Raw genomic sequence first — 17,339 nt, forward strand, 5'->3', positions numbered from 1 at the left:
TTTTCCCACTTGAATCACTATAACTTAGCCCATGATTCACATCTGAGTTGAACATTATTATTAATTTGGTATAAAAGCTGAATATTATTAGTTCAAGCATCAATACTCTACTTTCTCTAATGTCTTAAATTTGTCTCGCTATTAATTTCAATTTCCAACTATAGTTGAGTTTTCTAAATGTTCTTATGTTGGCTTGAATAAAAACCTATTTAAATTTTTTTTTCTTTATTTTATTCTCTGTATTGCTACTGTATCTTCAAATTGCTAGTGATGATTTTTATTTTTAGCTTCAGATAGAGAAAGCTTGTCCAACAACTCAAATTTTTGGTTCTTATTTCCTTCAAACAATGCGTTGTCTTGGTTTATCAATTGAAACTTTTAGCATGTACGTTGTTGCTTGTGATGTTCGACATTGTATTTATGCCTTAAAAATACAAGCCTTATATGAATGCTCATTTAGAATGAGTCAGTTGCCAATATGCATGAGATAATAGTATATTCATTATGCCCCTATATAATGAGCAAGCGGTTCTTGAATGTAGCCTGGTCAGGAGCTTAGCCATTTTATTCCAGTATATGTTCATTGTGCTTCTACAGATTTTTCAAGCCTTATGTTGTAGACATTGTTCGCCATGAAAACAATTTCTCAGTAATTTCTTGTGCAATTTTAAGAGCAGTATGTTCCTTTCCTGCCTTAAACAAGTCATCCATTATTGAAGAATAGTTAACAGAGTCAGGTGGTAAGCCTTTTTTCCATTAAAGAAAAGAAGAAGAAGAGAAAGGACCAAGTTTTTCTTAAACCACGGTAAAGGGGAATCCCTTGACCATGGGCTTTCCTCTTGATTTTCCCTTGCAATGCCATTATTCCATTTTCGTGTTTAATTGTTATTTTATGCAAGTTACGCCTATTTTGGATCTATATAAAGATGATCTTTTGTTGCCAACTGTTCAGATCTTCTTTAATGTTTATCTATCTCCGACATCTTTGGCTATGATTGGCAGCCTCAATATTTCCACATAGTGCTACCCTTGCTTGTAGCAATTTTAATTTAAACTATCAACAATGTTTAGCTCTTTCTCTCTCTTCATAAGATCACGTGCAAATGCATCGTGTGTGTGTGTATATATATATAGCACAGTACCCAGGACCCTTTTCAATCACCTTCTTTAGTTACCAATTACCAAGCCTTGTATATCAGAGAAGGGTAATAGATACGTGAAAAACAATCTTAAACCCCATTAGTAACCTCCTGTGCCTGAATTATTGAAAAGTAGTTTCATAATTGAAACCCATATGATCTAAAAATCTAAAGAGAAGAAGATAGGATGGGCAACCAAAGCACTAATGTGGGGTTTTACGTAACAATTATATGCGTCTCAACTATTAAAACCCTTTATTGGTTTGAGTGGTAGTGCCACCAAAAACAAATTCAAAGTTGAATTCCATCACAGCAAACCACCAAATCAACTTTCCTCTCTATTGCTCTTATCTGCCTCAGCAAACCACCAAACACAGTGCCCTCTCCGTCTCTCTCCTCTCAACAGACTCTTGCGTTTATGGGAAACCTGAATCCAAACTCTTCAGGTTCTGTTCCAGGTTAATTCTTTGATGACCAACGGCAAGACATAGACGTATGGGATTGCTGCATGTGGGCATTTGTGCTTCAACATGAGATGGACGTGACACTCTAACCAATGAAACTGAAAGCGGGTGATTCGGCTTTTAAAGAGATTTCAACTTACTAGTAAAAGAAAATGCCTATGATCTCTCTCTCTCTCTCTCTCTCTCTCTCTCTCTCTCTCTCTCTATGTGAGCTAAAGTGGTCAAACCAATTAAACAGAAAAAGTAACCAAAAAAGACCTCCAAAAGAAGAAGATTAAAGAAATGGGTAAATTTCTCGTGAAACTACAAGAGGAGGTTCCCAACAAGGGATTTTCTTGGTATTGGTTTTCATGTTTGAGCACTTATTTTGTTCCTCATCATCCTCTTCCTCTTCACAGTTCATATTTGAAGTTCATTCTCTTGCACCATGGACGACGATGGAAGGAGATCAAAAGGACTCGGCAGATCATGCATTCTCCTTATAGGTAATTCTCTCTCTCTCTCTCTCTCTCTCTCTCTCTCTCTCAACAAATTAAGTGTGGTTGGTTGGTTTGGTTGATGTTACAGTGATAGGTGGTGTGGAGAGGTTTGCATTTAAGGGGGTGGCTTCCAACCTAATTACCTATCTGACCGATGTTGTTAAAATGAGTAACTCCTCGGCGGCCAAAACTGTGAACAACTGGTGTGGAGTCACATCTATTCTCTCCCTATTAGGAGCACTTGTTGCTGATTCATACTGGGATCGCTACTCCACTATCTTGGCTTCCTCTTTCCTTTATGTTGTGGTGATTTTCTTCACTCCAAACTCATTTCTTTCTTTAATTTGTTTATATGGATCATAATCTTTATTGGGTACTTTAGCTTAATTGGCATTCATAGTCAATTAGCATCATTCATCTGTTACAACCTAGCTACAAGATTCTACGAAAGGGTTCCAACAAATTTTTTGGGTAAGGGATTGCAACAATTATATGAAGGGGAACTGCTACAGGTTTATTGCTCAATGGAGGAACAAGTGAGGATTCAATACCTGTCCCTTTTGCTTCCAAATATACTACTCTTTACCCTTGAAAATTAAATAGAAAGAAGTGAGACAGATGTTGGATCCTCACATGTATGTCCAGGTGAACATATGTGTAGAGCATCCATTCTCTCTTAGACCTATTAATTTTATCCCAAGAATTCCATATTAGTAGTAGGCCACTAGGACGAGTCTGGATCACCTACCAGTATGTGTATGCTTCATGTATAGTTAGGCGGTGGCATATATGTCCCACCTGCTACCATTACGAGTGTATTGAAGGACATTTATGAAAGTAAAAAAGAAAAGTACAAATGTTATCACTTGACTAGAAGTCAAGCCTATGTTGGTAGTAAGATGACTTGTATTCTGTCGCATAGCTTTGTGGGCCGACTCCAAAAGATTGTAAAAACTTGTAGGGTCTGAACAAAAAAAATAGGGTTATATGAGTATTTCAGTAAATTACATCTATATTTTTCACTATAAATTTGAAGTGAGGGAACTCCCCATAGAGAGGAAGTGATAGCCTTATTTTTCATTGTTAGTGAAGCAATTCTCATCTCACCATCATCGTAGAAGGTAATCTTAATGAACCCAATAAATCTGTGTTGGAGTTGTGTGATTGTTTTATTTCTATTGTCTACTTTCTTATGTAGCGATTAGGTATTCATGTTCCTACAACCTACAAATAGAGCTGGATGACCCAGTCTCCACTAGGACATCCAGTCCTGGCCAAGTCTGGATCACTTATCTGTACATATACCCTTCATGTAAAGTTTGATGATGACATGTGTCCTCTTTTTTTTCTTTTTTCTTTTTTTAATATCCCTTCATGCACTTTAATGGCAGCAGGTGGTACACACCTCATTATCTAACCGTACATAGAAGTACCTTGTAGAAACTGTAAATCAGGCTTGACCCTGACCCATGAACACCCAATTTGCCTGCTACAATTGATACTAAAAGATTTGAATATTGAGTGGTCATGGAAATGGAGCTCTAACTTTCATTTTCATTCCTTATATTCCCCAAGGGGCTTGCAGCATTGACATCAACAGCACTGCTAAGGGCAGCTACAAGCAAAACCAGCTCTTCACTGTCTCTCTTTTGGTCACTCTATTTGATTTCCATAGGTCAAGGTGGATACAACCCTTGCTTGCAATCCTTTGCAGCAGATCAACTTGAATGTGATGATGACTTGCCTTGTTCCAAAGACGACCAGAAAACAAAGAAGAAAAGTTCATTCTTCCAATGGTCATATTTCAGTATTTGTACAGGCAGCCTATTGGGTGTTTCTCTTATGTCCTATATTCAAGATTCTTTTGGTTGGGGATTGGGATTTGCTATCCCTACGATAGCAATGGTGGCTTCCATTGTATGTTTCTCATGTGGGACTAGATCGTATACCCATAAGCAGGCCAATGGTGGGAATAAACCCTTTGAAGAGATAATTCTTGCCATAAAAAAAACTGTATCAAAAGCGATGAATAGTAGAATTTCATTGCCCGAAAAAGAATCTGACATGGCTGAGCTTGAGTAAGTTCTTGCTCTTTCTTTCCTTTTGGGACTCAGATTGAACTCATCATTAAATGCTAGCTGTTGAGGAGTGGGCAGTCCGAATCAGCTCCCCATGTAAGAATAGGTGGAGATAGATTTAGACCCTCCAACTTGAGGTGGGTCCCACAGCCTATAGAGAGTCCAGATCTACCCCATCCGTCCGCACATGGGGAGCGGATTCAAACTCAAAAGAGGGTTCCCAAGTCCTTATATATCTTCACATCAGGCTATTCATATCCGATGTAGAATATATAATTGCTTTTGCGTAGAACCCCAACAAAGGGATCAATCTCTCATTAGTTAATCATGTTTCTAGCTTGTGTGCAGTGATTAAGGGGAGAACCTAATGCAAATCTTGCTTGTTCCAGGCTACAAGAGACTCCACTTTGTGAACAAGAATTTGATAGCTCCAAAACAATGGGTGATGAGAACCCCAACAATGAGATTGTCACTTTTGATTTGAGACTGCTACTGAAGCTCCTACCTATATGGATCACACTTCTAATGTTTGCTGTTGTCTTCCAACAACCAGCCACCTTCTTCACTAAACAAGGAATGACCATGAAGAGGAACATTGGAAACAGCTTTGTTATCCCTCCTGCAACACTACAGAGTGCTATTACAATCTCAATAGTACTTCTAATGCCTTTATATGACAAGATGATCATACCCTTTATACAGATTATCACACAAACCAACAAAGGGATCAATGTGATGCAAAGGATGGGAATTGGGATGGTTCTCTCAATTGCTGCCATGGCTATAGCTGCAATTGTTGAAACAAAGAGATTGAAGGTTAGTAGATCTGGGCTTCTTCAATCACAATCATCAACAGTTCCAATGAGTATCTTCTGGTTACTACCTCAGTACATTTTCCTTGGCATCTCAGATGTCTTTACTGTTGTTGGAATGCAAGAATTCTTTTACACCCAAATGCCTAGTAGGATGAGAACCATGGGCATAGCTCTGTATCTCAGTGTTTTTGGTGTAGGCAGCTTTCTTAGTGCCCTTCTAATCTCAGTAGTTGAGATTGTCACAAGTACAAGTAGACATAGACAAAGTTGGTTCTCGGATAACCTAAGTGAAGCCAGTCTAGATTGCTACTACTGGCTTTTGACCTTGTTAAGCACCTTGAGCTTGCTAGTTTTTGTGTGTTTGTGTAAATACTACAAACAGAATAGTAAATAAGTGTCTTGTTTTTTGACTTCGACATCAATTTATACATACAAAATCAGGAACAAAATATAGGATATGTTCAAATTAGGTCTTGTCTCAAGTATTACTTTGAAAAGAATGGATTGGAGGGCTAGGATCTATATAATATACCCCATTTAGCTGTGTTCTATTTCGTTATTATTTTTGTCTTTTGCTTCCTTTAATTTTTACCTTTTCTTTATCCTTGCTTGGATCCATGTAGCCGACTTCATTAAGTTGCGATAAAGCTTTGTGTTGTTGTTGCTTGTTGTTCCAAGAACCAAAAATAGCCACAAGTATAAAATAAAAGATATATGAGGTTTTGCCAATTAACCTATGATCACACTAATATTGGATTACATTTATAGTTTACAACATTGTTCGAAGAACCAGGCTCTCCGTACATGAAGGCTTCATGTATAGTTTATGATGACACTTGGTCTTTTGTTTCCATAATTACCCTTTCATGTTGCCATTAAGAGTGATTAGAAAGAGGCATTCGTGAAAGAAAAAAAAAAGGCACGTGTTACTTTAAAAGGGCCATACATGAAGAGTTGTTACTTTCCATTCATGTATGATTCGTTGTCGAGGTAAAAATAAATTTTATAAATTAGTAGACAAATAGATATAAATTAAAGAACAAAGTTTTTTGTCATTGGTAGCTAAACTATAGGATGGTTGAGATGTCACCCCTCTTTCTCCACCTATTGTGGTCACGATAGGCCACATGAATGGCCTTACGAAAACTTGGTCCTAGATTATAATCTATGCATAGATAAGTTTAAAAGGATATCAATTGAGATGGGTTTCTACACGTCCACTACCTTTTGGCTGTGTGGACAAAATAATTTAGCATTTTGACTATTAGATAGATGGAAAACTCCTTGATAAGTTGTATGTCAAATTTGATAGTCCATTTCAACCAAATGACCCATCATGTATAATATCTTTATCGTGTTTACTAAATTATCTTTGCAATTCAAACAATTTAAACAAGGAATTGACTTTATTCAAACAATTTTGAGACCACTATACTATAACACAGGAAAATGAAATATAGTGGCCAAGCGAGAGTGAGTCTACCTGAAAATTTTCGAGGCTTGGTGTTGGGTTAGACTAGGCTTAGGCTGAGCCTTAGATTGAGTATCATAATTTACACCAAGGAACAAGAAAACAACTTGATAAAAAAATCCTATGAGTGTTGATGCACCTATATGTGCTCTCATTGGTCTCTATTTGGTGCAAGGGCTATGCGACCAGGTAGTGATCTCTTGCCCTTGCATTTAATATACATCATTGATTTCATAAACATATAAAGAAACTTTCCCCCAAAAGTCATTTTGTTAACTATTTTTTTTTTCCGCATTTTACTGAGCCCAATTATACACGGAGGGGGGGGGGGGATGTGTTTAGTGTTTTCTATCTAAGAGTACACTTCTATGTCCAGACACAAGGGATGTGAATTGATCATTGTACCCCTCCAAGTAGATGCCTAAGTGTACACTCTCATTGGCCGGGGCACTGGTACAGGGGCCACGCTGAAAATATTTTCCCTTGAAAAAAAATGTGGGTAGACATTGCGTCCACCTCACGTTCATAGAATCCTTTTCCTAATAAATATTGGGAAGAATGCAATCTTTCCATCACATATATTACATATATAACAAAAGAGGCTTCGGGCCTGTTTGATAACGTTTCAAGAAATGCATTTTTGTCCTTTCTGTGTCTAGAAACGGTAGAAACATAACAAAAAATGTTTGACAAAACTATTTCATTTCACTTGTTTTCAGAAATATAAATTGAAATTTCTACCTATTTATGGTTCAATAAACGACCTAGGAGAAACAAGTAGAACTTGTTTCGCCGTTTCTAAAAACGATTTGTGGCCATTCTTCCTCTAGTTGCTATCGACTTCTAGAAATATGACTTATCAAACACCATCAATTCCGTTTCTATTTCTAGAAACGAAAATTTATGTTTCTGTCGTTTCTTGAAACAGAAATGACGAAAACGTTATCAAACATGCCCTTCCCCTCAAAGAAATATATTTCTTGGCTTGTTAGCAAGGCATAGTGGCATGGTCCAAGTCCGAATCCTCAGATCTTAATCCAAAGACAACTAGACGATGGGCGGTGAGAGGAGTGAGCTGTGCGCCTCTGCCAGCCTCAAAAGGAAAAGACCCTACAGAAGCTGACGCAGACGATGATGTCAATGTGTTCTTTGAGTCCACGTTTTAGAAGGAACGTCGAAAGATGAAAGGGAAATCTTTGTGAAACTGGGTTTTCTATCCTATTCCATCATTCTAATCCAACCAGGAAACAACCCTTCTCCCCTGTTCTTGAATTTAGAACACCACGATCAAGTCATGAACTGAGTCAAATAGATCAACAACTCGCTAAACCCAATTGCAAAACTAGTTTTTTAGTTCTATATATCATTCATGAATCATTGCCACACAAAGAATTCAAGAACAGGACCAGAATTTATATACGTTAATCAAAGAACAGGGGAAAGTGAATAAAAACTAAAAGAAAACCCAAATATGTATAACGAATCAAGTACATGAACTATATATATGGAAACTGTACGAAACTAATAAAGAAAAAAGAAAAAAGAAAAAAAAAAGCAGGAGAGAGATCTCAATTCAATTAGTTCTTGTGGGTAGTCTTCTGGCACTTGTCTTTGATCCAATGGAAGCCAACAGAGGTACCTGCCTTGACTTTCTTGAAGCCCGTGGAAGCCACTGCTTTGGTTTTCTCCAGTCCTTCTCCTACCTTCTTACCATAATTGGAAGTCATACCTCCACCATTACTAGTCTTACTGGATCCGTGAACTGGGTCTGGATTGTTGTAGTCCCATTGATCTGCCCACGATGCTCCGTTCGATCTGCTTCTATCCATTGGCACTTGCAGGATTAGAAAAGGAATTCAAGCTTGAAGTGACGATCAAGAAGATGGGTCTTTTGATGGAAATGAAAGGAAGAAACTCTTTATCTGGTAAAAGAGATATCGTTGAACGGTTTAAGTAATTGAATGCAGAGGAGGCATTAAGCATAATATATATAGGATTGGCAACGCCGGTTCTTCTAGATCGATCTTGTGGATTATAATATTAAGGCATACATCAGGGGCCTTTGGAAAACGCTCCGAGTCACACGCACGCCAACGGTGTTTCCATTTTTTAAGTCAAAGTTTATCTGCTGGGTCAAAAGACTAATATACCCATATCTTATTAATAATTAATTCATTTTGCTTTAGTTATTTATTTATCTATTTTTAATTAAAGTTAGTTAAATAAAAGAAGTCAAAAACTCACACCCGGTATAAGTTTGGCCTTGACGGTCCGAACTCACCTCGAACCTGAATAGGATTTGAGTTATGATTTCTAACTGTGAGGTGGATTGGAGTTAAAAAAAATACTGACCTTTAACCTACGTTCAGTCTAACCTGACCCTGAGTTCAACCTTGATTTATATATTATAATTTAGGATTGTCATTTAGTCATTTTATTTGGAAAATGAAATCTGGGTAATTGATTCTTATGCCAATATTCGATATACTTCTCCCTTACAAATGCAATTGTAACAATAAGTTCAATCAAGGTTAAACCAATCCTGATAAAAATCAAGGCCAACCCGGTCCAACTCGACCTGATTCGGGTCAATTAGGACCAGATTGGATTGGTATAAGCCCGATAAGGTTGGATTGGGCTAGATTGAATTTTTGAGATCTAGGATTGAGCTGAGGTTTTAAGAAACCCGATCATATTTCACCCTATAATAGAAATGGTAAGGATAGGAGGAAAAAGATAGGTACCACATGTTTCATGTTTGTTATTCACTTATTTTGTAATCTAAAGCGAGGAAGGGCAGACGTGTAATTTTATACATAATGAAAGATCCTATTGGCTCTGGGTTTGGGAAATTTTAGGTCTTTTAGACAAATTATAGAGAGCTTTGACGAAACTGATTATTAGAGCAAAGAAAATTGCCCAAAAAATATTCCCAACTTGTGATCAAGGAGATTCCGAGGAGTTTCCTTGGGCTGCACCCTCTCGTATGCTTCTAGTACTTCTAGAAGAATCTCGGAAGAGGGAAAAGGAAAGGGGTTTTACACGGCTGCACGCGATGACGAGTCTACGACACTGATGGATAAGGTGCATTTAACTCTTCACGTGCGTCATCGTCGTTGAATGACGATTAATAATTAATAATTAACAATTAACACAACTAACAACGATTACGTACCAGCTGAGCTCCTAATCCAATTTTCTAAATGGGGTATACACAAATTTCCTTGCTTCTAATTAGCTATTCTGTCATGTGAAAGTGAACCCACATTTGAGAACAATTGTAGATGCCACCATTTTTTATTTTATTTTTTTTGGGTTCAGATCATATAAAACCCGTAGGCTATACTTTGGGGGGAGCGTTGACATCTCAAGTCCCATGGATCTAATGCATAACGCTCTAATTAGAGCCTCTATATCTAGAGCAAGTACTAAGAGTGTGGGAGGTTTAAAGATTAACTCTTATCACATGTATCTCTCCTCCTCTTTTCTATCATCCCCCCTCTCCTTTTGTGTGTGTGTGTGTGTGTGTGTGTGAGTAAAGTCCTATTGTATAATTCAATAAAAAAAAATCTCAAGTCCCAACTCCCGGCTCAAAAAAGAGCGACTTGGGATTGCGAGGAAGGGAAAACAAGACGTATACATTCAATCGGGTGGAGAATTGATCAAGTGACCTTTCTTCGGACTCAAGCTAGTTCTACTGTATTGGTAGCCACCACCATGGCAAGAGACATTCTCGATGCATATAGGTCATGGGGCATTGAAATTTTATAGATAACTAGATTCTAAAGATTTTTATTCGCATATAAATATTCGTATTCGTTGAATCTCACTTAGTTATATAGCATAATAAAAATATAGGAAAATCTAGAATTATCTAGAGGGTGTAGAAAACTAACCTATGTTTTGAAATGGATAGAGAATAAAAAAAGGTATCTTCAAAGAAGAGAAAAGAACAACTGAATTGAAAGAAATGAATAGAAATGAAAAGAAATTATTTTTTTCTTGGGTGTTTGGCTGCCAAGAGAAAAGTGGAAAAATCTGTATTGAGCTTTCTATTGGGTATGTAAGTGTAGACCAGTTTGTGGATCTCGTGCCCAGTCAGCCACGCTCCCTTCCGCATCAGGCGGTTCTCAATCCATTTGATCCAACCCACTTGAGTCATGACCACCCATATCAGATGTGCTCCTTGAACAACTTCTCCACCGAAGTGAAGAAGCTCCTTCTGATACAAGAACTAATCCAAACTGGACTTAACTACAATGTGCATTCAAGGAATAAGCTGGATGCAGTCCAAACTCCAAACTTAAAACCAGGCTCAATCTTGGCCCGAGATTAGATTTGGACCAAACCCGAACCCTAAGGTCAGTCCAAGTCAATAGAAATAAGTTACCTCAAGCTGACATGCAAAGCGGACCTACCAACGTCATCGGCAGGTCTGTCAAGCAGCTGCCAATGTAAGGAATCTTTTATTGTCCTAATTCTTTTACTCCCTTCCATGAATTTAAGGGACGGTATCGATCGTTGATACTATATAATATTGATTCAAATCAGATTGAATTGGTAAGTATCAGCTGATTTTGTCTTTAGATATTTTAAAGTATTTTTTTTTTTATTGTTTTAACCCTAAAATGATACGAATAAATCATCAACAATTTAAAAAAAATATTACAAATGATTACATTCAAAAATAATAAAAATTTATCAATATATATTTTATTTTATTAAAAAAATCCAAATATACATAAAAACGATTTGACTAAACGTGTTAGGCCATGTCATGCTTATAAACAAGTCGTAAACTGTAAACTGAGCATAATTGATGCAAACCAAAGCAATCTTTAAATGATCGGATCAATCCATCAAATCCATACAGACTTGGGATTGACACCCTTAATTAGACTTTTTTTTTTGATAGAACCCTAAAATTAGACTTATGACTCCATATTAGAATGCCAAAACTCCAATAATTCATGTGAATTCATTAAATCAATCCAAAGAAGATTGTTGTATAGAAGCTTCCGCTATTCCAACTACCTTTGACTAACCTATTAATTCCTCCATCTTAAAAGGCCCCGCTATGAATAATTCAACATTAGTTGGTGATAATACCGAAACATGATTCCAATCCAACGCATAGAATTATTGTATACCGCTCCGTTCTATTCTATTCTAAGATCAATTATATCATCAACAATAAAGAAAAAAGTGTTCATTGAAAATAAAATAGTAACGAGCAAGCCACGCGGCAAATTAGTGCCGCCCGAGTTCTAGACGTCGGAAACGCGGAGTCCGCCGCGGAAATCTTCGTAATTCGCCAAATAGGCATAGCTAGTAGCCGCCGATTAGCCCTTCTCGTCACATATTATCAACCCCATAATCGAGGAGGAGAAAGTCGAAGCAAGTCAAACAAGCAACGTAAAAGTTCCTCACCTTTGACAACTTCCTTCCCATTGCATTTGCGGCTTCCACAACTCAACGTCATCTCCTCAAACATTTTCTACTCTATATAACAATGATCCTCAACCTGAGTTCTTCTGGTCCGCCCTGAACAAAATGGCTCCTCTTCACTCTACATCCACAGTAATTTCACTGCTTCATCTATGGCTTCTATCCACAACCGTCGCCGGCTACCGAATCTTATACCAGAATAGCAACACAGCCACAGCGCCGTCGCCTGACCCAACCACAACCTCAAACCCATGGGACTTATTCCACAACTTCTCCGGACGTCACAAGGGCGACCAAGTCTCCGGCTTAGCCAATCTCAAGCAGTACCTCCACCAATTCGGTTATATCAATTCTTCCTCCAATTTCACAGACAACTTCGACGATACCCTCGAATCTGCTCTCAAGCAATACCAGAAAAACTTCAATCTGAACGCCACCGGTATCCTTGATAACTCCACCGTTCAGCTTATGGCTATCCCCAGATGCGGCAACGCCGACATCGTCAACGGCACTAATTCCATGAATTCCGGCAAGTCCGCACGTACGACCCTCCACACTGTATCCCACTACACTTTCTTCACTAACAAACCCACGTGGCCGGACAGTAAGCACAACCTCACCTACGCATTCTGGCCTGGTAACCAGTTACAGAGTAACGCTAAGGTCATCTTCTCCCGTGCGTTCCAACGGTGGTCGGCTGTGACGCCGTTAAATTTCACGGAGACAGACTTCTACTTGAATGCAGATATCAAGATTGGTTTCTTCAAAGGGGATCACGGTGACGGAGAATCGTTTGATGGGCAGATGGGGACGTTGGCCCATGCTTTCTCTCCCACCAGCGGATTGTTCCATCTGGACGGTGCAGAAGATTGGGTGATTGATGGAGATGTGACTACGTCGACCTCGACGGTAGCCATCGATTTAGAATCGGTTGCGGTGCATGAGATAGGGCACGTGCTTGGGATGGGGCATTCTTCGGTCGAGGAAGCCATCATGTACCCGTCGATTTCGGCTAGGACTAGGAAGACTGAGCTAGCGACCGATGATATTCAGGGGATTCAGGAGCTCTATGGCAGCAACCCCAACTACAATGCTTCATCGACACCGTCCGATACGCAGAAAGAGACTAGTGATGGTGGGGTCCGCATCATGGATTCACATTGGACGCTAACGATGGTCATCGGAGCCCTTGCTTCCCTTGGCTTGTTGTTGTAAATATTTTTTGTTCAGGGAAACAGTTTTCTGTCCACGAGCGTGGTTCCTACACCAGTGCCGGGTCAATATCCCTTTCTCTTTATTTTTATATTTTTTAAATTTCATGTGTCTTAATTCAAATTATATTTACCATTTTTTTATGAGAGATTACGTTAGGTAATGTATCATTATCTGATTTATCTATGCATATTAATTTTTTTTTTTTCAAATCACAAAGTTATAATTTTCTTGAGTTTGACTCTCCTAATCGCATTGGGGCCAACTCCATGGCTTCTATGATTCTCATAGGATGGGGCCTTGCTTGGTGCCTGTGTGTAAGGGTGTATATACATACACCTAAAAAAATTTAATCCAGTGTAAGACCAGACACCCAAAAATATATATAATACATATATATATATATATATATATATATATCATCTAGTTCTTTGATTAATTTTCAACCAAAAGCCACAGAGAATAGCAAATGGAGATATTTGCCAAAACACATTATATCTTGAGGGACAAGATTAGGTTTTCAACATCCACCGTTTTTGACCAAATCACCAAGAAAGAAGCCCAAAACACACATCCACAAATCTTTTGCAATGTTAATAACAATTGACAAACAAACATATGCCATCATTTTTTTCACCTCTGCCTCAAAATGTACTCCTCAAGCTATGAATATTTTGTTGGTTGATGTAGCTTAACTTGCAAGGCTAGGATTCCTCTCTATAGAGTTCAAGGACCAGAGAGCGTGATCCAAGGGTTGGTGTGCCCGGGAGTTGCACATCTTCTCCCTCCATCTTCCGATTCCTATCATTCCCTTTACACTTGTATGGGCAGCAGAGAGATCGGAAGATATAGTTCCAAGAGAATGATGTGGGTGAGCTGCAGATCTTATCCCTCCATTCTTCTGGTGACTAAAGTATAATATTCCACTGAATTGCAGGTCTTCTCCCTCCATATTCTGGCATTTTATATCTGAAAAATATTCCCTAGCCATGAAAATGGACAGACCCATAGCTCAACAGAACTGAAATAATTGTGGATGAGAAGGTCTCAAACCAAAAAACATAGGAAATCCAAAAACCCAGTTTTTCTCTCTCTCTCTCTCTCTCTCTCTCCACTGGATTTGTGAAGGGCAGAATCCAAGAACAGGGCTTCGAGCAAGAGAACAAACAGTAGAAACAGACTGGGCAATGATAGAGCTCCTTTGCGAACCCCGGCCTGAATCCATGAACAGGGCAAGAGTCGAGCTGAAGAGTTGTATGTTGGTAAAGAAAGGTGGAAGAGAAAAAATGGGACAACTACGACAGCACCGACTCATTTACTTCTACCACGCAGAGCGGTGGAGAGGATACAGAGTTGATCTGGTCTTGGATACCCAAGGACACGCAGGTGTTAGTGAACGTTTGGGGTTCTTGGGCAAAGACCCTAAAGCTTGGGTTGATCGTACCATGTTTAATCCTGAAAGATTCTTGGGCTTATTTATTGATTCATCTCCCTTTTGACAATCCTTTGGTTCTTAGGACACCTTTGTTGTGGTGGCGGAGCTTGATGGAATGGGTGATACGTGACTAGTGAGAGTTGTGGTATGCAATACATGTGATTCTACATTGGTGGTGATCAGGAAATTATCTAAAGGCATTGGAGTTCCAGCTTCGCTTTGTTTTTTTATATTTCCTCCGATGTGGAAAAGCAGGGGTTGGTTCTCCTCTTGGGTGATGAGCCTGCGGTTGTGGAATTGTTATACTTATCATATAAATTTTTCCCATGATCTCTTCGATGAATTGCATGAACATTCTAAAACCAAGAATGCATTTTACCTAAACATGTATAAATAAACAATTTTTCATTCTTCATTAAGAATGCATTTTTCATTGGAGAATGCACACTCTCAAAATGTGAATGTATGCCAAACATAGCCTAAAATTGTTGGTGGTGAAATAGTTTTCCAACTTTGATATGTTAATGGCCGAAATCATTTTAATGGCGTTGCAACCCTCTTTTCACTATTTTCAGAAATACATTATCCAATCTCTCTCTTCACATGTGCAACCACAACAAAGGTATTGGATTTTTGATAACTGATTAGAGGTGATTATTTGTCCCAGTGATATGCATACTATGAAAGATGTAAGGCCAACACTATTCTGGGTATATTTTTGTAATACCCAAACCCGTTTGGTGTAAATCCTTTGAACTAAACAGAATGTGGGTAGTTTTATAATCACAAACCCAATAATGAATAATCACATAATTTCCCCTAATCCTTTTGAGATTAAGCATCAAATTCAATATGAGACTCCGGTTTGAGAAATTGGATCAGATTGGTATTCATCTTAACCGATCTTCAATCAGTATCGTATGTAAAAAATATTTGATCCAATCTGATTAGGTATCAGATCGGTATCGGCTTTGACCCAATCCCATTCCAGATACCGAATTGTCAAAACTTGTGTAGGAACCTTTCCTTTTTCTTAGTTAATCGATTAGGACGGTTGGTTGTTACGTAAATGGGTAGAACTCCCCGGGCGTCATTGGGCCTTGGGAACGATTGCGACTCGTCACCGACAGACCAGACCATCTGAGAACCGACGTGCGCCTGATAAATTTTGGGGAAAAAAGACCCTTTACTCTCTTCCTGGGATTTCCGTTTCTTCTTGCCCTCGTAAGCTTCCGGATAATCCTGATTCGTGATTGATCCTGGTAAGTCCAATATCGCTCCTTTCTCTCGTATCTTCGTCGGGAATTGATGGGTTTGATGTTTAAATTAGTCTTCCTTTGATGTTTTTGAATCATGTTATGATCTCCCTCTGGTTTTAGTCTCTGTTTGAGATGTGGAATCTTGGATCTCGAGATTTAATGGCAAAGAAAACTAGTTTCTGTACCAATTATGCATCATCTTGATGATAATATTTCTGGATTTCTTTTGCCCTTCTAAATTTCCCCTTTCAATTTGCGTCAGAGACTGAGAATAACCTACCTTCCTTCGTTTTCACTTTATCTCGATCCTCAGGTTTCTTCTTCGTAAGACCTTTCAATATCAAGGTTTCATGTCTGATCTCGACGCCCAAGTCCCCACTGCTTTCGGTATGTAATAAGGGTTTGTATTGTTCATCTTTTTTTTTCTATTGGAATTTTCTTATTTCTTCGAAATTGGAATCCGACCTTTTCTTTGTGAGCAGATCCATTCGCAGAGGCAAATGCAGAGGATTCAGGAGCTGGAACGAAAGAGTATGTTCATGTTCGTGTACAGCAACGGAATGGAAGGAAAAGCCTGACCACCGTGCAGGGTTTGAAGAAAGAATACAGCTATACCAAGATCTTGAAGGATCTCAAGAAAGAATTTTGCTGTAATGGCACCGTTGTCCAGGACCCTGATCTGGGTCAGGTATCTTTTTCCTTCATCATCCTAATTTGATTGGCTATTTTGTTATCTTCTCCAGTTGGTTCTGCAATTTTGTAATTTCTGATTTTGCAGGTTATTCAGCTACAGGGTGATCAGAGGAAGAATGTGTCAACTTTCCTTGTGCAGGTACATCAGTTGTTGATAATCTCCATTCTTCATTGTTTATTGTTAAATCTTGGTGATACGATTCTGCAATTTCTTCTACAGGCTGGGATTGTGAAGAAGGAACAGCTCAAAATTCATGGTTTCTGAGGAACCTTAGCACTGGAAGAAAAAACAGTTTAGGGATATTACTCTGGAATGTATTATATTTTTCCCTTTTAGTGGGAGTGTTGGTTTTGGTGGGGAGAGTATTTATTTCATGGATCCTTGAACTGTTTTTGACCCTGCTACCTTATCTTAAGGCTTAATAATCCATTTCTCAGTCTTCCATCATATCTGATTTCATGTTTGTTGATGATTCCAAATTAAATCAGAGATATACAAATTGTTGCAGGTTCCGAGGGAATATATGTAATGTGTTGTGAAGGGGTTGAAATATGAACTCCAATTTTTTGTTTATTTTTTTGGTAAAGAAAAAGGGTGTTCATAGTAGTAATCATAACCCCCAAGACAGAAGCATCCATACCGTAAGGCGTGTTGATTCAAACCCACTATTTATTTAACTCATATTTGTCATATAATCTTTTTAATTTCAACAATTTTTTGGTTCTTATGTATCTCATTTCTTGAAGGTCTCAACTCTAAATTGTGGGTACCAATGGGGTTGGGTAGCCTAGTGGTGAAAATGTCCTCAATCCATCACTGTTTGAGTACACTGGTTGTGGGTTTGT

The 17,339-nt window shown here is 38.5% G+C and overlaps 3 protein-coding genes across 5 annotated transcripts; all 3 read left to right on the plus strand.

Annotated features, from left to right (window-relative positions):
* The first annotated feature begins 1,771 nt into the window (after positions 1-1,771).
* On the plus strand, positions 1,772-5,444 carry LOC122078948 (protein NRT1/ PTR FAMILY 5.9). Of its 3 annotated transcripts, XM_042645156.1 has the most exons (5): positions 1,772-1,889; positions 2,002-2,088; positions 2,171-2,388; positions 3,658-4,160; positions 4,550-5,444. In XM_042645156.1, the coding sequence occupies exons 2-5, from the start codon at positions 2,031-2,033 to the stop codon at positions 5,367-5,369; spliced, it is 1,599 nt and encodes a 532-aa protein (XP_042501090.1). In that variant the 5' UTR covers positions 1,772-1,889; positions 2,002-2,030; the 3' UTR covers positions 5,370-5,444. The 3 variants fall into 3 exon arrangements, with proteins under 3 accessions (XP_042501090.1, XP_042501091.1, XP_042501089.1); XM_042645157.1 differs by lacking the exon at positions 1,772-1,889 and having other exon boundaries at positions 1,900-2,088; positions 3,658-3,878; XM_042645155.1 differs by lacking the exon at positions 1,772-1,889 and having other exon boundaries at positions 1,901-2,088.
* Positions 5,445-11,674: 6,230 nt separating this feature from the next.
* Positions 11,675-13,314, plus strand: LOC122080167 (metalloendoproteinase 2-MMP-like). Its single transcript, XM_042647073.1, has one exon. The coding sequence runs from the start codon at positions 12,000-12,002 to the stop codon at positions 13,107-13,109; it is 1,110 nt and encodes a 369-aa protein (XP_042503007.1). The 5' UTR covers positions 11,675-11,999; the 3' UTR covers positions 13,110-13,314.
* A 2,286-nt stretch (positions 13,315-15,600) lies between these two features.
* Positions 15,601-16,941, plus strand: LOC122078834 (protein translation factor SUI1 homolog 1). Its single transcript, XM_042644991.1, has 5 exons — positions 15,601-15,803; positions 16,114-16,187; positions 16,283-16,488; positions 16,579-16,632; positions 16,714-16,941. The coding sequence occupies exons 2-5, from the start codon at positions 16,151-16,153 to the stop codon at positions 16,756-16,758; spliced, it is 342 nt and encodes a 113-aa protein (XP_042500925.1). The 5' UTR covers positions 15,601-15,803; positions 16,114-16,150; the 3' UTR covers positions 16,759-16,941.
* Positions 16,942-17,339: the final 398 nt, after the last annotated feature.

The sequence above is a fragment of the Macadamia integrifolia genome, chromosome 5 (assembly GCF_013358625.1).
Source record: "Macadamia integrifolia cultivar HAES 741 chromosome 5, SCU_Mint_v3, whole genome shotgun sequence".
Taxonomy (NCBI): domain Eukaryota; kingdom Viridiplantae; phylum Streptophyta; class Magnoliopsida; order Proteales; family Proteaceae; genus Macadamia; species Macadamia integrifolia.